This window comes from Suricata suricatta, chromosome 9 (genome assembly GCF_006229205.1).
Source record: "Suricata suricatta isolate VVHF042 chromosome 9, meerkat_22Aug2017_6uvM2_HiC, whole genome shotgun sequence".
Classification (NCBI taxonomy): Eukaryota; Metazoa; Chordata; class Mammalia; order Carnivora; family Herpestidae; genus Suricata; species Suricata suricatta.
The window spans coordinates 24,936,111-24,957,396 of NC_043708.1; the positions used below are offsets into that span (position 1 = coordinate 24,936,111).

General features: G+C 41.3%; 1 protein-coding gene across 3 annotated transcripts in view; it reads right to left on the reverse strand.

Annotated features, from left to right (window-relative positions):
* GPATCH2L (G-patch domain containing 2 like) overlaps positions 1-21,286 on the reverse strand; it is a 54,726-nt gene that overhangs the window by 12,569 nt on the left and 20,871 nt on the right. The window contains exons 4-8 of one of the 3 annotated variants that reach the window (XM_029950733.1): positions 18,510-18,686; positions 16,886-16,965; positions 14,042-14,109; positions 10,468-10,522; positions 8,593-8,678 (exon numbers count right to left, since the gene is read on the reverse strand). In XM_029950733.1, the coding sequence (XP_029806593.1) occupies positions 8,593-8,678; positions 10,468-10,522; positions 14,042-14,109; positions 16,886-16,965; positions 18,510-18,686 (466 nt within the window). Of the gene's footprint in view, positions 1-8,592; positions 8,679-10,467; positions 10,523-10,578; positions 10,619-14,041; positions 14,110-16,885; positions 16,966-18,509; positions 18,687-21,286 lie in introns of all 3 variants that reach the window. The other 2 variants (XM_029950734.1, XM_029950735.1) reach the window with 2 other exon arrangements.

Consider the following 21,286-nt stretch of genomic DNA (forward strand, 5'->3'; position numbering starts at 1 on the left):
CCAGGGGCCCCTCACAGGTTTATCGATCTTAAAACTAGAACTTCAGTCAAATCTAAGAGCACCTAGTTAACAAAGCACCAAGACAACTGTTGAATGGACAAATTTTCCTATTCAAAGGGCCCCCAATCTGGCAACTACCACAGTTGAAGAATTTAACTGAAATCGTAAGATTTTCAGAATGCAAAGAACACTAAAACAGGCAGAGATTTATAGTATAAAGGCCATGTTTTGGAAAATTACATCTAAGTCACCTTTTACTGATCACTATCTTCTATATGGAAAAGGAGCTAACTTTTAAGTATCCCATGAATAGTTAAATCTGAGCCTCCAAAGTGAAATGTAAATACAAATGTGTAAAGCAGTGAAAACAATTCATTTTTCATACCTTACCAAAGTTCTGGGAATAAATCAGCATGCTGATTAATAATAAGAAACAAAGATGGCAGAATACCAAGGTAGACCGGCCTTCAGTCTACAGAGAAAGGTGGTAATTCCCTCTGAAGTCAAAGACAGAAGCAGAAAAGAGAATGACCCTACACAGTTTTGTCTTTTATCAAAATAGAGAAATGTACAGAACAGGGCTTCCATCTGTTCCACAAATAAGGTACCTGAGTAAATACAGATCCACACGCACACTTTCCACTTTGCTCTAACCCAAGCATGCTTCTCCTGAAGTAGTTCAGAAAGAGAGACCATCACATCAACAGTAACAATATAGGGGCGCCTGGGTGGCTCAGTGTCCGACTGCGGCTCAGGTCATGATCTCACAGTTTGTGGGTTTGAGCCCCGCGTCGGGTTTTGTACTGACAGCTCAGAGCCTGAAGCCTGCTTCTGATTCTGGCCTCCCTCTCTCTCTGACCCTCCCCTGCTCATGCTCTGTGTCTCTCTCTCTCAAAAATAAAAACTAAATATACATATATATATAGTGTGTGTATATATGTGTATATATATATATATATATATATATATAAAAGTAACAGTATATATTCATGTTTTCTTCTTTACTGTAAGCTCATTAAAAGTCTCTGCAAAACTTTTTAGATTAGATGTTAACATCCTTTCTTCAAACTAAGCTATGTTATTAGATGTCAGGACACTGGTCACCCTTGGGCTATGGGGTAGAGGAAAGGAGGGACGTGACTAGACAGAGCACCGGCAGTTTCTGGAGTTCTTTCTGGTAACGTTCTGAGTCTGGATCTGGATGTGGGTTATTTCAATGTGACTTCATTATCCTTCAATAAAAAGTTTAATTTAAAAAACTTCGCAAAAAACCACAAAAAATAAAATAACTGTTTCTTTAAGGTCAATGTTTACAAAATGCTGAATTTTATGAGACAGATGCAAAATGCAAAGTACTCAAGAGGTTTTAGTTTTTTTATTATGTTTACTTATTTGAGAGCGAGTGAGCAGGAGTTGGGAGAGGGAGAGAGGACATCCCAAGCAGGTTCTATGCTGTCAATGCAGACACTGCCCTGACACAGGGCTCAATCTCATGAACCAAGAGATCGTGGCCTGAGCCAAGTTCAACAGTTGGATGTGTAACCGACTGAGCCACCCAGGAACCCCTCAAAAGGGTTTAAAGATATTAACTCTCAGAGTTATCAGCTTGGGTTGAACTAAATACTGCCTTTTATTTAAAGACCAGTCATCATTTTCACAGCTTTGCAGGTTTGTATGTCAGCAGGATGGGGAAGGGCCCATATTACCACTCCTTTACTGACCTAGTCAGTAACATTTGTCTCATGTGTTCAAGAAATGACACATTTGGGAATAAAAAGATGAAATCATTGATATACCAAAATATTTACATTTTTAATCATTTTAAGCGAAAATATGCTTTTGTAAATGCTTATTTATTTTAGTAAAACAAACATAAGTATTACTTCCCTACTACTACGCATACAGATTACACGGCACTACATCCTGCAGTGTCCTTAGGCGGCTGCTCTGCACGCGAAGGCTCAGGCGGTCCTCACGACGCCCTGCCTCTCTGGGCCATGGTTCTGGGATCCCCACTCTTCCCTGCTCAGGGATGGTGGGGGCTTCAGGGTCAATTGTCCCTACGTTAAAGGCCCCCTGACTGCTAAGTCTCTAGCGTGTTACTTGTCTCTGTGGTAAATGATCAACTCCTACCACCCCATTCCCATTCTTATTACCTTGAACATTCCAAAGCCTTCAAATTTTGTAAATCCCTCTGGCAATAACTTAGGAAAGAACTGAAGGCTTTCTAAGGGACCCAGGAAATAAAGCTTATGAAGTCAACCACCTTATTTTGTTGTAAATGTATTTTTATATAGACTATTTCCTTTCTATTCAGGAGGGGTTTTTCCGCTTCTTTCATTGTTTGCTGTTTTTACGGAGATGGTGAAAAGAGACAGTCTCTTTTCTAGAGGACCTTGTAGCCTAGTCCCATTTCCAGCCACACAGCTTTTCTAGTTACAGAACTGGATAACAGAGAAACTGAGGAAGGGATAAAGAGAAGCCATGTTCCTGCCTAAAAACTCAGCTTAATGCTGGGGGGCTGGGGGGGTTGAGCATTAAAAGCAACAAACACACTCTTTAAAACTCCTTACTTCAGGAAAAGCAACTAAATCCAGTTCGTCAATGTGAAGGTGAACGCTGAACATCAGCAGTTAACTGGAAGAGCGTTCTGTAGATCCACAGACACGCGGCGTCTCGTCTCCCGCTCCAGTGCAGGCACCTACAGGACCAGCTGAGCCCGGGAAGCCGCAGGGCTACTCAGGAAACCGGGCAGATCGCTATCTCCCTGGGGCAGGAATGTACTTTTAGGGGAAAAAATTACTGTGAGAAATACATGCATGTTTAATAGAACCAATGTTGGCAAAAAAAATAACTGAAGCGGCTGCTTTCGATTTAGAACAAAGATGTTTACAGTCGCTTCTAAGGAGAGAAAACAGTCTATCTGCCAATGGCAAGCTAATTTCAGGAATGGTTCACCTTCAAAAATTGCTTTTTAAAAATCATTGAAAAGTTCATGTTTTAAATACGGGAAATAAAAACACAATGTATCGTGAAAAGGTATTTATTTGCTGTATTTTTTTCTTAAGCACCTACAAACAAGTAACATCAAGAAAAAAAAAGTTGTTGATATTTCTAAGGACCAAAGGTCATATGTATCATATATTCCAATTATTCTCCTTAATTACTAATCTATTCCACTCAATTATTTTTAACAAAAATTTATGGAGGCCTACCCTGGGTAAAGCACTGTGCTGGGTGTAGACAGGGTACACAAAGGTGACCGAGCCGAGGGCCCGTCCACCGGGCACTCACAACGTTGTGAGGAAGGCCGATGCATAAAGAACGAACAGACGTGAGACACTGAGCTGTCATCAAAGAGCAAAGTGCTAGGGTGAAACGAAGGAAGAGAGGATCCGCTCTAGAGAAATGAAGAAAGCCCCTGCTCACTCGTGATGTCATCCTCGGGGCTAACTGACATTTAGGAAACGCCCAGTAGAACTATCTGCTCAGATGTGCGCACGGGAAGGGTCCGGGCCTGGCACCAGCAGCAGCTAGGGACAGAAAACCACTTCACAACGAGAGGGCACAGAGGCGGCTTCTCTAACAGGAAGCGATCCCAGCAATGCCGGTAGTGTTTTCACTCAGGCCTAACCCTCGCCAGTCCGTGACTAAGCGCTCACTAGCACCTAGAGTTCCATGAACTCTCCTTCCCTGGCCTGGGCCAAGGCTGGTATCGCGGAGTGGTTTCATGCCACCCAGAGAAGCAGAAAAGTTCTGCATGGATTGGAAAGTTGGGTCTGGTACAGTGGCCAGAGAGGGAAAATGCTTTGTGTCACTCCACTGAGGCAGCCCGATGCCAACCGGCTAAGAGGTGCTGTCAACAAGACCATCCAGTGAAGGACAAAGGATTCAGGAGCTGCGTACTCTCTGATGGAAAGTTCCGGTAGGTCAGGGCAGCTCCACGGACAGTATCACAGCGGGAACATTTCTTCACACATGGCCACAACTAAGGCACTGAAGAGGTGGGCAGGGGTTGCTGTGCGTCACCGTCACCGCATCCCTAGCAGAGAGAGGACTAATAAAAGGTTCTTTCCCCTGCGCCCTGAGGTAAAACCTGAGGCTGTTTACTGTGGCTCCAAAGGTCAAAATTAACAGTGTGAATGGAGGCTTCTTCTTGCTCTTTGAAACTCCTTGTCAAGTGGCACAGCCAGCTGGGCACACGACTCTGATATGCAGATCTTAACGTTTGTAACAGATAAAATGAATTACAATGAGCACAGCCTATCATATTTCAACTCTCTGATGGGCAGAAAGGTCTCTTTTTCAGCCACTGTCCAAATGCCTCCTCTTATAGTCCATTTGAGGCCATTTAAGCACCTCAAGAATCTGTATGACATCTCATTAGCAAATGACTCTGGAAGCAGGCGGGAAGTTTATAAAACTGCAATTATCCTAAAGACAGGGTAGGGGTAGTAACCACAGAACAAAAATAACATTAGCTGCCAGTATGCTAAACAGTCAAATATATTATTTGATTTTGATCCCCACTAGCACAGTAAAAACTGATCGTTCCATTTTAAAGATGAGGAAATTTCGGTAGAGGCAGTTACGTCATTTGCCCAAGTAAAGCCAAGATCCTTACCAGAGACCACCTCACACTAACACCCACCAATACAAGATCAGAAACTTAAAGAAGAAATAAACAGGAGTGATGATTCATTATCCAATGGACACCTCCAGCAGGGGAAAGGTCAGGATAGTTGGAGAAAACTCAGAACTGCCACAGACACTCAAAAACTACACCTGATGACTTGTGCATCACACAGAGAGATGTAACAACTGGTAAGTTCTGGTTATGGTTTTCTGCAGCAATAATGGTAAGAAAAGCTAGGCTTCGGGATCAATAAATCTCTCATTTTGGGAAAAGCTGCCTCCAGCACTAGCTCCGTATTACCATTCTAGAACCGTGTCCTAGACAGCAACACCACTGCCTCTACCAGAACACCAATCACACCATCTGCTGTTTGAGCTGCAGCAATTCCTGACGCCAAGAACAGGTATTGTTCTACTTTAATACAACAGCACGATACAGTGACCAAAACAACCAAACCAAAACAGTGAGTTTACAAATTTCTTCCATGCACCCTGCCGACTCGCCAAACACCTGCCCAGCACATGCCCCCAACAGTGAGTCCCAATGTGCTGGCCACTGGGCCAGGCCCTGACACTCTGTTCTTCGCCTCATCAGTTCTCCAAAGTGAAGACGGGGCCAGTGATCTACCTCCCCTAAGGAATCATGCACCCAATGCCAAATCCCAGAGCTCACGCCCATTATGAAATGGGATTTCCTGTTAAGCAAATGACAAAGCACTAGTCCTGAAACCATTGGCAGGTGGGGCAACTGTTCGTAACCCAGGCCACGTATCAGAGTCACCTGGGAACTTGAAATAATGCCAGTGCCTGGGCCTCACCCCAGATCAGTTAAATCAGAATCTTTTGGTGGGGCTCAACACGGACATATTTTTCAAAGCTTCTCAGGAGACTCAAAAGTGCAGTCAGGGTTGAAAACCACCAAATTTAATTATTTCTAGTGTGGTATTTCCAAAAACCTCATAACCCACAAATGTATTAGGTGGTACACAGACCACAAAGACCCCCTCGTCCAGCAGCTGCACCTGCTACCTGGGCTGTGTTAAAATGACACATCAGTAGTGCTCTCTTAAAATCACAGTCCTGTTATTTCCTTGTTTATAGCAGTGAAATACTAAACAAAAGAGTACCTGAGGTCACGGCCCCCCAGGGGCCCCCAGGCCTCACTCTTGAGAACCAGAGCTGAAGGGCTCCCGCAGTGAGGGGGCGACTGAGGGGTCCTCGCTCTCTTGCACTTGAGTGTGTGGGAGAGTGGAACGGGCAGTGTCCAGGCAGGAAGCAGCCTCAGCTCCGTAACCTGACAAGAGGAAACCTTCACAGTTCAGGCATGATTATCAAACTCTTTGTGCTCTTAAAGGAGAGTAATTATAGGCATGTGAAAAAAGGGAAGCACTCCCTGAGGAAGTCTTCCTCACATGCTTCCCAAGAGGCACCAGGGCCATTAAAAATTCCATGATGAAGAGGAAAAACAGCCTGGGAACAGCCAGGAGGCAATACAGCAAATTAATACACCAGCCCTCCTCGGGGAAAGCTGTGATAAAACAGGAAACACTTCTCTCTTCGCAAAATAAAATTATACCACTAATGATAACATAGTCACCACACACACACACAAATCGTTCTAATGATGGGTGTGAAATTCCCAGGGCTGCCCAGACGCTTTGAAAGAAATCTTTTCCTACTACAAATAAAATGGAACAAGAAAAAGATAAAATTTCCATTCGAAACAGTTTTTAATACAGTCATTCACCTGCCTCTTCCCTGCCGCCATCACTCTCTAGCATTCCTTCCCAGACTCCAGGCTTTGTTAAGTGGTGTCCACTCTGTGCAAAGCCAACCATCCCGTTCTGGCCACTCCGGAGCAAGAAGCCCCTTCTCAACTGACCCCTTGCTGAGCAGGGAAGTCCCCTCACCTGCCACCAACTTCAAGGGAGTGAGAGGATGCCCTGAGGGCTCAGGGTTTCATCACCCACATTTTCTAAAAATTGCTTACAGGTTACTTGTGCTGGCCATTTCCCACAGAGCCATGGTTGCCAAATTTTACGGACTATGCACCCTCATGAGTCAAAGACCTAACACATACAAAACAAAAATTGCACTGCTGGAATCTTCTATGTACAATTTAAAACAAAGAAACCTTTTTTTAAGGATTAGATAATAAATGTAAATTTAACAATGTTCTTCCCCTACCCCAAGCAATGCAACTCACTTTATATCCAGTGTCCTGGGAATGACATCTAGAAGGCCAAGGACAAGCTAGAATTGTCCACGTTCTCTTCACCTTGTTCTCAGCAGCTGTCTAAAGCAACAAGCAGTATTTCCTTACAGCAAACTACACCAGGAGAATAGCCCAGACTTCCTTACGTTTCCAGGTCTGGCCACCAGCACTGCCAGCAAGAGAACGAAGACAACGATGTGGACAATGAGATACACAAAGCAACAAAAAACTGACACCCGCTCCAGTCAGGATGAGGCTTCAGAGGCAACAGGAGACCTGACTGATAACCGCACGGACACCGATCTCAGCACAGCAGGGCACAGGTCTAGGTAACAGGTGCAGGAGGAGGAGGGCAAAGAATCCACCTCTGCACCTGACAGAATATGGTGCTGGTCACACAGTCTTCCCAAAGAGTAGACACAGCCATGATTTCATCTGTAGGGAGACAAAAAGCTGGAGGACTGCTTTCCTATGCACTGAAATCTTGGGTCTTTGAAGACAACTTAGCATCACCACCTCTAAGAACCCCACCCCCACTCACACCATTTGTGAGGGTCTCTCCTTTTGGAAGACTTTTTCCACTGAAATACTACTTCTCTGGTAGAAGGTTTGGCAGTTGGTGGTGGCTGATGGTGCAGAGTTTATTATAGCCCAGAATGAAGTTCATTGTAGCCATGGAAGTATAATTCCTTGTGTCTGCACCCTAATCTTATGGACACAGCCATTTAAGAACAAATTAGGAAGAAAAAAGGGGAAAAAAACAACACAGAACCTTGGGAAGAAATTCCTAGTGCCACTAGAAATAATAAAAGTTCTATGGTTCAGCCAATTAGCTCCTCTTTTGTGCACAATAACCCTGCTAGGCGATGCTACCATTAAAACTGTATTTACTTCCCATGTCGCCTAACTCAAGAGAATTTATATTGAGAGGCGTAGAATTCATTCTGACAAACATACCAAATGTCTCATAAGTGCTAGACACTGTGTTAGGTGCTGAGGATATTATCAGGGAACAAGATAAAACAAGGTCCCTACACTTTGAAGCTTATATCCTAGTGAAAGAGACAGGAGTAAAAAGTTGGGAACAGGTGGGGGGTTGGAACCTAACAAGCAAATCATTAGAGACCGCGGTAAAGCTTTAGCAGAAAGAAATCGATGAGCGGAGAGGGATGGAGATGGCCCCTTTATACAGGATGGCCTGAGAGGTCCTCCCTGAGCTGGATGAGAAGTAGTCATCCGTGAGAAGAGGCTTTACACAGTAGTCCGGGCAAAGGGAACAGTGTGAGGCTTCAGAGGCAGAAACGGGTTGCTATTTGTGACAAACAAAACGGAGCTGAGCTCTCTAGCTCAGCTGGACCTCTCCCCCAGCAAGGAGACAGGAGTACATGAAAGGAGGCTGGATATGCAGGCAGAAGTCAAATTACGGAGAGTTTCACAGTCATGGCAAGGACTAGTGATAACAGTCTGAAAGAGACTGTCCAGGGCTTTTAGCACAAGAAATATGAAATACAAGTCAGAAGACTTGGGTCACAGTTGAGCCTTAAATCACATACTAGCTGGGTGATCACAGGAAAGATACTTCAATGTTGTGCCTCAGTTTCTGCATCTGTAAAACACCTACTGATCTCTAAAGGTTGTTGTAAAGATCAAATTTTACCCTACACACGAACATGCTTTATAACTGGAAAAGTGTGATGAGGAATGGGGTGCGTGGAAGAAAGCCGTCACGGGGAGATGATTACCTGGCCGAGCAGTGCGCCGGGGAACACCTTCGGTGAGAGGCATCGGCAAGAACATCCAAGGAGTAGAGGGGAGAGAGGGGATTGAACTGCGGGGTAAATGAGATCGTTTTAGTAAAGCTTGTACGAAACAGACCTGATCCTAAAAGGCAACCTTCTGTTCAATTACTTCGCCCCTTTGACCGTTCGACTCTCTTGCCACAACACAAGACACCACTCGGCGAAGCTGCAGCATGAATCTAGCCTGTGATCCCACAGACCCCAGAGAAGGCTATTCCTTGGTAAATAACAAGTTTCCAAAAATCTCTAGTACTGGTAATTACTTAAATGGCACAAGACAGCGCTTTCTATATGACATAACAGGAACTTATCTGTTGATTACTGGCCCGTTCCCAAGAAAACTAGCATAAAATTACCTGCTTATTTCTTTATCCCAGACAATGTTTCCCGTAAATAACTGGTGAGCACATGCCAACAGCCGTGTAGCAGAAACAGAACTAGATTAAGAATTAGAATACCTAACGCTTCATTTCAGTCCATCATGGAGTTTTCATACATTAAAAATTACACCTCTTTTGTACTGCTGTCTTACCCATTTTACAGGATGACTGTGGGTATAAATGAAATATTGCTTTCAGTCAGTAATTCCAGTTTCTCTGCTGTAAAACCTCTAATCATCTCAAAAGGTGGTTGTGAGGGCCAAACTTGGATATAATATATAAAAAAGTACCTGACTTTCCATTTTCTAGATTTGGACTTTCCTGAGGATACCCTTAAATTTCAGAACTAAATATATCTTAAGAACAGAAGAACTCTAAATAATAATTTCAAAAGAACTTACAAGGAAGTAGGACTTTGGGCAAATCATTTAAATTTTATTGGTAAGTAACAGATCTGGACTGAGTGGTCATCACAGGTCCCTTTCTGCTTTTAGATCCCCCCCTGCACACAGTGCTGGGGCTCAGTATCTCCCGAGCTTCAGTCTCTCAGCACCTTAATGACTTTGTCTTTTTCTGCCCACAGCCTGCACTATTATTTCCTTAGTATTTTCTTCAAGCCAATTATTTTTACTCAGATTTGTCCTATCTATATTTCTAAGGGACAACATGTTTGATATGATTACATTTTTTCTAATGCAAATGATAAAATAATAACTGTATGTCCACACACCATCTAAAAGCATCTCATGAATACACACCAGTTAGGTCTAGCCCTGCTCTGCTCATTTTGAAAGAGTAACCTCAAAAGGAAGGTTCCAGGTCTGAACTATACAGCAATTTAATAAGTCATAAGTGGTCAAAACACAAAACAAAAAACACTGAGCAACAGGAAGCCTGAGATTTTTACCTACCAGTCTTTATCTATTTTATAACTAATCAACATAAAGGAACCTCTCTCCCCACAAAAATCAAAAGCTTTAAACATTAAAGGAACGTATTGATAGCCACAGTCAGTGATTCTTAAATTATGACCCTTACAAAGGCCTAGATTTGCCAAGGGCCCTCTGCAGAGGCAGCTGGGGAAGAGACTAAGTGACTACGAGGGCATGGCTCTAAGGCCTTGACCCCACTACGTCACTCACAGCAGCTCTACCTTCTTCTGTCTCCTACGTTCAGGCTTCACCATTGCACTTCTCAGCATAGGATGCTGGTGCTGAACTAAACCATACGCAATGAGGTTCATTCTGATTTCTTACTACAAGGTTCAAAACTAAAATAAAAATAGGATTCTTATGAAACATGCATTATAAGTAATAAACTGAAAAGCACTGTTGAACCTAAAAAGGGGAATTAGCTACAGTACTTATCAGTGAATATCAGGTAATCTTAAAACAGTCCTCTATAAAAAATCTGAATAATGCAGTAATGGGAACCTTACCTCATGTGCACAAGCAGAAATGTGAGGAAAATCAGAAGCCAATGCTTTATTCTTTCTAAAGAAAAGGAAATCAAATGATAAAATAAAGATGACAAAGAAAAGCAATCTTACCTGATTTCGTTCTCTTTTCCCAGCTGACGGTAACCAGAAACTACAGAGAGGGAGAGAATAACAGGAAAGAAAATAAAAGAAGTGGTTGGAAATTATAGAGGAGGAGAAAAAAAGATTCTGGCACAACAAAGTGAAGATGTAGAAAGAACTGGGGAAAAGAGGGAACTGGAGGAGAAAAGGAGAGAGATGGGAAACGTGCACAAAGTTCTGTGAAAAATAACTCTTCCAACGAAAAAATCTTGGAATCAAATGTGAACTTCCTCTAAAAACAAACCCAAGATTACGGTGTGACACCAATGCACACCCGGGATCCCCAAATTCAACAAGAACACAAACCATATGCATATCCTGCCTATTTTGTTAATTGCAAACTCGACCAGGCTAGTGAGTAGAGGATCATAACTAGATCCTATTAAGTGTGAAGGAGACAAACAGCCAATCATGTTAGGGGACAAGGCTGCCCCAAGAAGGGGGATCATTTTCCTATAGCTGCACACAGGCTTTCCCGCTGCACTTACCACAGCAGTTAAGACAAAAGGAGATTTCTCTAGATAGAGGTCTAAAAATGGGCAAAGCATAGGTGAATACAGAGACAATCACCCATTTTGAACAAGGAAAATTTTAAGAGACAGAAAAATGAGCTTAAAATATGACATCTTGGAGGGGTGCCTGGTGTTGACAGCATGGAGCCTGCATGGGATTTTTTTTGTCTCCCTCTTTCTTTGCCCCTCCCCTGCTAGCTCGCTCGCTCGCTCTTAAAAATACACATGAAAAAAATTAAAAAATATAATATCCTGGAAAGAAAGAAGTAAAACTATCACTGTTTGCAGATGACATGATACCATACACAGAAAACCCTAAGGACTCCACCAAAAAACTGTTAGAACTAATAAATGAATCCAGAAAAGCTGCAGGATACAAAATCAATATACAGAAATCTGTTGTTTCTCCACACTAATAATGAACTCAGAAAGAGAAATGAGGCAACAGTCTCATTTACAATTACATCAGAAAGAATAAAATACACAGGACTAAATTTAATCGAGGAGGCGAAAACCCTGTACACTGAAAACTAAAAGATGCCGATGAAAGGAACTGAAGACAACTAAATGGGAAGATATTCTGTGCTCATGGACTGGAAGAATTGACATTATTACAATGTCCACACTACCTAGAGCAACATACAGATTCCCATTCCAATGGCATACTTCATAGACTAGAAAAAAATGATTCTAAAGTTTGTATGGAACCACAAAAGACTCCAAACACCCACAGCAATCTTAAGAAAGAAGAACAAGGGGCGCCTGGGTGGCTCAGTCAGTTAAGTGTCCGGCTTTGGCTCAGGTCATGATCTCGCAGTTGGTGGGTTCAAGCCCCGCATCGGGCTCTGTGCTGGTGGCTAGCTCTGAGCCTGGAGCCTGTTTCAGATTCTTTGTCTCCATCTCTCTCTGACCATCCCATGTTCGCGCTGTCTCTCACTGTCTCTCAAGAATAAATAAAAGTATTAAAAAAAATTTTTTTTAAAAAAAGAACAAAACTGGAGGCATCACACGCCCTGATTTCAAACTATAATGCAAAGCTATAGTAACCAAATTAGTATGGTATGGGCATAAAAAGAGACACACAGATTAATGGAATAGAATTAAACAGACCAGAAATAAACACACATATATATATGGTCAATTCATTTATGACAAAGGAGGCAAGAATATACAATGGGGAAAAGACAGTCTCTTCAGTAAACAATGTTGGCATAACTGGTCACCACATAGAAAGGAAGAAAACTAGAGCATTCTTTTACACAATACACAAAAATTAATTTAACATGGATTAAGAACTTTAATATAGGACTTGAAAGCATAAAATTCCTAAAAGGAAATATAGGTGGTAAGCTCCTTGACATGGGTCTCTTGATTATTTTTTTATTTTTTGGATTTGACTCCAAAGGCAAGGGAAACAAAAACAAAAATAAACAAATGGGACATCAAACTAAAAAGCTTTTGTGCAGCACGAAAACCATCAATAAAACCAAAATGAACCTACCGAATGGAAGAAGATATTGCAAATAATATATCCAATAATGAATTAATATCCAAAATATATAAAGAACTCCTATAATTCAACAACAAAAAATCCCCAAACTATCCTATTAAAAAATGGGCAGAGAAGAGTGTCTGACTCTTGGTTTTGACTCAAGTCATGGTCTCATGGTTCGTGGGATTGAGCCCCACACAGGGCTCTGGGCTGACAGCACAGAGCCTGCTTGGGATTCTCTCTCCCTTTCTCTGCCCCTCCCTCACTCATGCCCTTTTTCTCTCAAAATAAATAAACTTCAAAAAAACATAAAAATAAATAAAAAGCAAAAAAACAAAAACTGGGTAGAGGATGTGAACAGGCATTTCTCCAAATACATACAGGCCAATAGGCACATGAAAATATGCTCAGTATCACTAATTATCAGAGAAATGAAAATCAAAACCACAATGAGGTATCACCTCACATCTGTCTGAATGGCTATTATCAACAAAATAAGAAATAACAAGTGCTGGAAAGGATGTAGAGAAAAAAGGATCCTTGGACACTGTTGGTGGGAATGTCAACTGGCGCACACACTGTGGAAAACAGTATGGAGATTCCTCAAAAAATTAAAAATAGAAATCATATGATCCAGCTATTCCACTTCTGAATATTTATCCATAGAATATGAGAACACTAACTTGAAAAGATATATACACCTCTATGTAATGCCAAGATATGGGAACAACGTAAGCGTTTATCAGTGGATGAATGGATGAAGAACATGTGGTATATACATAAATACACACACAGACACACACACACAATGGGATACTCCTCAGCCATAAAAAGAAGGAACTCTTGGCATTGTGACAACATGGATGAACGTTCAGGAATTAGGTTAAATGAATAAGTCAGAACAAGACAAAATATTGTAGGATATCACTTTTATGTGAAATCTAAAAACAAAACAAAACAAATCAAACTCATAAAGGGAATAGACTGGTAGTTACCAAGGGCTCTACTTTAAGCTGATGGATGGTACCTAGATTTATGGTGATGGTACCTAGATCACTCTGCAGTGATATAAATACTGAATTATGACTGTGTACACCTGAAACTTATGTAATGCTATATACCGACTTTACCTCAATGTAAACTAATTAACTCATTAATTAGAAAAGATAAAACATCCTAACTGGAGGCTACTTTTATAATGCAGGACCTATACACACAAACAGCAAAGAAATAAAAACTAGTCTAGGAAGGAAAAAAAATCACTCTCATGGGTTTGGGGTGTTAGCGACATTAACTGTTGTCAGGTACAAATCTAAGATCTTTTCATTCAGCTTTAAGTCCGATTTCTAGGTTCCTTCATAAAACTTCCCTCCGCCTCCTCCAAGGAACAGGCTGGGATAATGAGTAAACATATCGAAGCAGCACTTACTCTTTCTGCCGAGGGTCACTAATAATGTGGCCTATCCTCTCAGTCCCCAAAGTACTTATGCTGGTCTCCTGAAACGGCAAGGAAGACAAGAGTGTCATCTGACCATAGAAACAAAGCACGATCTGTCATCAAGCTCACTTTCCCATAACTGTGCCAGCAACCTCAAAGGCACATGTCAAATGTCAATCTTAAAATCTAACAGCAAGTTTATTTCTTTTTATGGGAATCTATCTTAAAAAGTGTTACATGTGATTCTAGCCTTATTTTTCCCTCGTGTTTCAAAAAAGTCATTATAAACCTTGTTTACTATATATAGTGTTCTAATACAGTGAGTTATTCAAGTATATGGAAATAGAAACACTTAAAAAAAAATCCAACAGCAGTCAATTTTTAACAGGCTAGCACACCAGGCTTCCAAGATGGTAGGGTTACAGCCCCAGGAGCCTTCATAATGGGATATCTACCCAGTCCTCACTGGTAACACCTACAACCTGGTGACTAATGCATACACGTTAAAGGAATTTTGTAACTTACAAAAATGGTTGACCTGTCTTTTGTCTGTTAGGCATCATCTTTTAAAGGAAATAGTTTGTATAAATTGGTTCTTAAGTTCAGGTTTCTCAAGACTGTACTATGAAAGCTTACCCATAACACAAGCAATTCAGAAACTAATCATCTCCAAAAAAACTGGAAAATGGCAGAAGGCACTCACCCTTCATTTCACTTGAGTACACTTACAACGAACGTCATCACAGTCCCTGGGGAAGCGCGCCAACGGTATGTAAGAGTTACCCACATGTGAGTAAGTGTACAGACAGGAGTGTGTAAGCACGGGGGTGACTGTCAAGAATGTGAAGCCTGTTACTCATACACATTTGTTTCTGGGCAAATATTATGATCGCTCTTCATTTATGTGTGTGGATGAGCCTAAAATATTAGGGTACACTGTAGCAGAACTGACTCTAGAAAAATTAATCTGAGGTCAGATTCTGGGTGGGAGTGAAGCTAAATGAAAAGGTTTCACACAGTGTATTCTTCACATTTTTCTTCCCTGAGGCAGGTGCCTCCTGGTCACAGAGCCACAGTGGTGGGGCCAAGGGAAAAGATGGGTGAAAAATGAGCTATTTGTTACTGCAGAAAAATTATTAACTTAAAGTGCCGTAATGTTTAAATTTACAGTTTATTACTGTGTAAATTACAAGCAGTACTCTTTGCATAATTAGCAGCTCGCTGGCAGGGAGCTGTGAATGAAACTCATTATTTATGATTACAATTTAGAAAAAGAGAAGAGAGGTGGGGGAGGGGGATAAAGCGGGGCAGAACTGTGACCTCTGCTAGAAATGACAAATATCCCTTCAAGGTGAGGAAGATGAATCAAACAAGTAAATATCATCCTATTCATCTGAAATTCTTAAAGGCACGTCCAACAGGCCCTAGAGTTTCCTTCCAAGCAAACTAAAGGAAGCCTTCAAGACGAAATGATTTACTTCCATAAAAGCGGAAGACTCTTATTTTACAGGAGATGAAACAAAGTAAGGCAGACAGTCGGGAGAATATTATCTTTCCCGCCTAACTAATAAAGAAAAAAAGTAAAACCATTTCTTTGTGCCCTATTCCCAACGTCCTGCCTCCCTCTATCTCCTCTACACTTCAACCCTGTTAGCTGGCCTAGGAAGTAAGAATAAGCTCCCTGGATAGCAAAAGCAGCATTTTATTGTCTGTAAAATGAATGAGCCAAAAGAAGAAGGTGCAATTCTTCCAATAATCAAATGTCTTTCTAATGAGAGATGTGAAATTAAATTTAAAGATAAAAATTGGAGTTCATCTGGAAATAGCTTCATTTCTTTTACATAGCAAAAATTTCAGAAAACCACCCCCTATTTCCACTACAAACCAGTAGCTCCCTTTGGCAGCCAGGCTGCGGCTGTGATCACTACATACCTGGCCTGGCACAGAGCCTGACACCAAGGAGCCATTCTAAATGCGCACGCAGCGAGTGCAGGAATGCCCGGAAATGTCCCTCACTTCCTTGCCCTGGGCCCACCACCATCTTCTCTAACTGCATATGAGCCCCAGGCTTAATCTACTTGCAATCTCAAAGCTAGAGTAAGAAATTATTTAAAAAAAATTTTTTAATTTAAATTAAAAAACAAATAAAAGTACAGCTGGGCTCAATTCTCTATTCTGCCACTTCTGTCTCCATAATATCAGGTAGAAGGCAATCCCTGGCTTCTCTGAACCCAAGCTTTCCTCATCTGCTAAACAGGAACAACACGTACTGTATGAGGTTGTTGGGAGGATTAAAAGGACTGAGCACCCAGTACAGTCCCTGGCAAAGGCAGGACTGAACAAGGGCAGATACGCCTTCCTTGTGGCAAAGGAGCTTTTGAAATCTGAGAACAGGTCTTCTTTCAGGGTTTTTTTGTTGTTGCTGTTTTGTTTTAAATGAATTCTAGAATAAAAGACCAAAGTTAGGATAGAAGCATTCGTGAAGTTAGAAGGAGTTACAGAGAAGCCATGAGTATTTGAACTTCCATAAGGTAAGATAATAATATAAGATGAATCAAAAGAGGAGAAGAGACAAGATCAGGCCTATAGATTTATAGACAAACGGACATGACAGTGTTTGCTTTGTCAAAATTTCTGTATGAATGAAGCTTCATCTTTTATGTGGGTATCCATTCATATCCTACATAAGGTTCTCTCTTGTGAACCTTATTCACAAAATATTCCAATTGGCTTAGTTTACTCCAGGGAGCTCTGTAGCACCTCCGGCTACAGTGGCACAAATCCTATGGGAACACTATCCTCCCAGTGAGCCCAGTAGACAGTGAGAGCTGTCACCTTCCCGACAAGCCTTCTTCGGCCCTTTCTGAGACATCGAGCTGCAGCTCCAGGCAGACGGTTCAAGCGAGCATGATATCCTAAAAAAAAAGAAGAAAGCCCTCAGACACTGAATACAGAAGACGCATTAGCAATGATATGCTTCTAACACACCAAAGGCCTCCATCCCTAGAATCTTACTAGACTGAACCTAAAAGCTAGCATCACTAGGCTATCTGCCCAGGATTTATTATTCTCATGTTTTTACAGTATGATTTTAGTGTCATTTACCTCTGACTTACACATCCTCACCCAAAAAGAAGGGGTGATCACTTGCTCAGTCCTATCTTACAGAGCTCATTTGAAGACTCCATGAAATAGCACATGGAAGGTACTTTATAAACCAAAAACACTACACAAATACAAGACATTATCAATAATTTCTAATTATAAATTAAATGCTAGTTATTATCTCAAAAACACTGTCATAAAATAATAGTAAAAATAGTATAGTAAATACTAAAAAAAAGGATAGTAAAATCTCATTTTTCTAATTACCATATGTGTTCTATACCTAAAAAACACAACTGGAAGAGTCCACACCAAAATGGTACCAATGACATTGTCTCTGGGTATGGAATTATAGGCCATTTTAAGTTGTTTTCCCTACTCTTATTTGTGCGTATTTTAAGCCGTCCATAGAGAACTTTCAGAAATAGTCGCTGAAATGTTTGAAGGAAGTTATTAAGATAGCAAACGTGTGCCTAAGCACGCCAGTAATCTTTACGAAGAGCCAACTATTTTGAGAAGGACTTTCAATCACCCAAATTCATCTTAACAAATTGCTATAGGAGTTTATAGCTCTGAGCATAATTCTGATCACCAGCAGACACCCAACTACACCTGATAACTAACTGACTGATTACTGATTACTGGGAATCCTAGACTCATAAATTTACTGAGCTAAAAGAAACCTCTGAAAACAGTTTGTTCAATGTCACAGTATTTTAAGTATGACCTTAAAGTCCCAAAGAAATCAAGGGATTCCATCACAGTAACCGAGCTAGGATGACAGTACCAGAGAGTACCATCACCACAGTCCCTTCTCCCCTCCCTAGGCTCTTCTCACTCTACCTTGCTACATCAGAAGTAAAGGAAAAGCAAAGGGAAAGGATATATTTGTTAAAGCCCACGATAATAAAATAACTTAAGGAAATATCTTAAAATCATCCAATTAAAAAATGTCATTATACCTTGTATGTGAATGTTCTTACTGAAATCTGTTCTCTTCCGATCCAATACTGCAGGCTCCCACTGAGCACTCCATAGCTCATCGGTTTCACAGCAGGTAAGCAGCAGTGACTCGCTGCTAGGCTTCCTAAATCTGGCACAAATGGCAATAGCAAGCTGAAGGAACGCCCTGCTAATAGATAACCCAAGAGTCTCCATGGGTTGATTTACGTATGAATGGAGAACCTCAAGTTTTAAGACTCACCCTTGAATCTTCTAGAAAAATCCCTGGACTAGCTCCAAAACTCTGACAGTTAATACATGCTTAGAGGCATGAGGATGCTTGCCATGGGATGATTCTCCCCAAAGAGAATCATAAAAGTGTGAAGTACAGTTTGGTCTCCTCAGAACTTACCTCTTTGAGCTGGTCGAGAAGGTAAAAGGAATGTGGAATCGGAAAGTTTATCCAGTCCAGAATCCATTCTTTCGACTTCAGAGCAATGATCAGGAGCCCACTTGGGCAAAAGATTAGGGACAGTGAATCCTGGGACACATTCTCCCTCATAGAACCAATCGCTTTGCTCATCATCGCCTAAAGTAAAAAGATTATATCATCAGTCGGAATTTTAACATGCTCTTGGAAAACCAAATGTGAAGATGGTTTCTCAGAACTACAGAGTTGATGATACCTTTTAAATTATGTCAAAGTACAAAAAAAACTGTTTTGAACCTTCTTCTTGATCCACATTATAATGGAAACTAGAGTACCAAACTAGTTGCACATAAATGAAATACTGTGTTACACTGGACTACTTTTGATAGTAAAACACTACTAAAGCTACCATTTACTAAACCCTTACCACCCTATGAGGGTCCATGCTAAGAGTCTGTAAGTATGTTATCTCTTCTAAACCTTACACTGATTCCAACTTATAAATAAGGCAACTAAAGCAAGAGAAGGCAAGGTCAAGTCAGTAGATGATGAAGCCAAGATGTGAACCCAAAGAGTGACTAACCCCAAAGCCTTTAACACAAAAATAAAGTGCCTCCTATGTACCATTCTGTGGTGTAAATGATCTTGGGGTTCAAAGCCCACAAATGCTGCTTAAATCAAAACTAGCTACTCCTGGGGTATTTGTTACATCTGCATTTCTCATAATAGGTTAACAAAAAAATGTATACCCATTCCTCATTTCTTCCTTGGTACCCTAACATTAATGGGACAAAAAAAATCATCGTGAAACTAACAATCCAAGTAACCAGGAAAAAACTAACTACAGAGACAAGCAATATAATCCCCCAAGATTTGTCAAGAAGTTATGCCATTCACCCAAAACCAAACTCTTCATTAATGACAAAGTCAAGACTAGACTCCTATAGCCAGACTCTTGGTTCAAACCCCTTTCTACTGGCAACAATGACAGCATCTCAGTTTGCAAGAGAACTTGTTCCCTCCCACAAAGAGTAGTAAAACTGATAACTTCATGTCTGCCATCCCAGACTCCTTTCAAAATACCAAGCATGAAGGGAATCATGACAAGAACACCTAAAAGTGTTCACAATGCCTTCATTCTCTAATGTGTGCCATACCCCAGGGAACTGCTCAGACCATGTTAAGCCCATAAAGTACCAGATTCATGGGCCACCACATCCATGATAATGACACCTCTTAACTCATGGTGGAGGTCTCTAAAAGGGAAAATGAAAATGCTCATTAAAAAATTATTCAAAAAGTTCCCTTATAGAAACACACCACGAAGAGCCGTTTCTCTAGAAGAGTGGCCTTCAACCGCCAATGTACATCAGAAAGACCAGAAAGGGTTGTTAGAACACAGACTGCTGGGTCCTATGCCCAAAATTTCTGATTCTGGTACAGGCAGAATCAAAAATTTGCATTTCTAAGCTGACTTCAGGACATTTTGAGCACTGCTACTCTAAAAGCATCTTATAAACCAGGTGCACAGTTGAATTAAAGACAGGTATTAGCATTAACAATGATTAGTTTCTCTGCATGTCAATGTATTAATTCCTTTCTTATTCATACGCATCCCTTAGGCCATTTATCAGAACAGTACATTTAGCTAAGATAATATTTTCAGATGACAAATGGCATCCCATAACAGCATTTTTTTTTTGATACTCAAGCATTCACTCGAGACTTCTGACAATACAAAAAGGGTTCACTAACTAGAGGAAACCCTGTGAAATCATTTAGACCAGTAGTCCTCTACCCTGGGCTCACTCAGATGCAGCAGCACCTCAGAAGAGGGCTGCAGACAATAAGGAAGAGCTGATGGGTCAGGTTCCAGAATTCCTGCTCCTCTAGGATCATGCTTTAACCAAAACAGGTTAACTGTTTCATAACCTAAGGTTCTATGTTTAATTCTGTGAGGGAGAAAAAGGAGAATTTCCTCCTTTTCTCGAGATCACATTTGACTGTTTATTAAGAGCTTACTATATGCCAGGCAATGTGTTACCTACTATAGTTGCCTTGGATGGGGCGCCCAGGGTGGCTCAGTCAGTTAGGCGTCTGACTTTGGCTCAGGTCATGCTCTAGCGTCATGCTCTACTGTCTAGCATCGGGCTCTATGCTGATAGCTCAGAGCCTGGAGCCTGCTTCGGATTCTGTGTCTCACTCTCTCTGCCCTTCCCCCACTCGCTCTCACGCTCTCTCTCTTAAAAAAATAAACATTAAAAAAATTTTTTTAATTCCTGCCTTGGAAAAGCTTCAATGGAAAAGGCACACATCTATGAACAATAATGTCATACGGTAAGTGGTAAGAAAGTACAAGGAAAGAAAGAGCAAGGGTTCTAGGAGATGATGCTTGCATGGACTGTGATACCCAGTTGGATGCCCTTCAGGAAATGCATACACACTTAAATGTAGTAATCGAGACTTTAATAAGGTGACTACCTACAAAGGTGTGGATGGTATTAAGAGGGACTAATAAGGGATGGTGAAGCACCCTGGAGCCAGCACAGCAGGAAGGCTTTACCTTTCCTAGACCTGAAGCAGCAAGGAGAGAGAGAGTTATCAGAGACCAGAGCGAAAGCTTAAGTTATAGAAGGTGGCTAACAGGGGTAGGGGCCTTCGGCAGAGGAACGCCACCACTGCCAACCAGCAGCCCAACAGAAAGAGAGCCCGAGAAAGCTGCAATCCAATGTGGCAGACTGCATCACTGTTTCCAACTC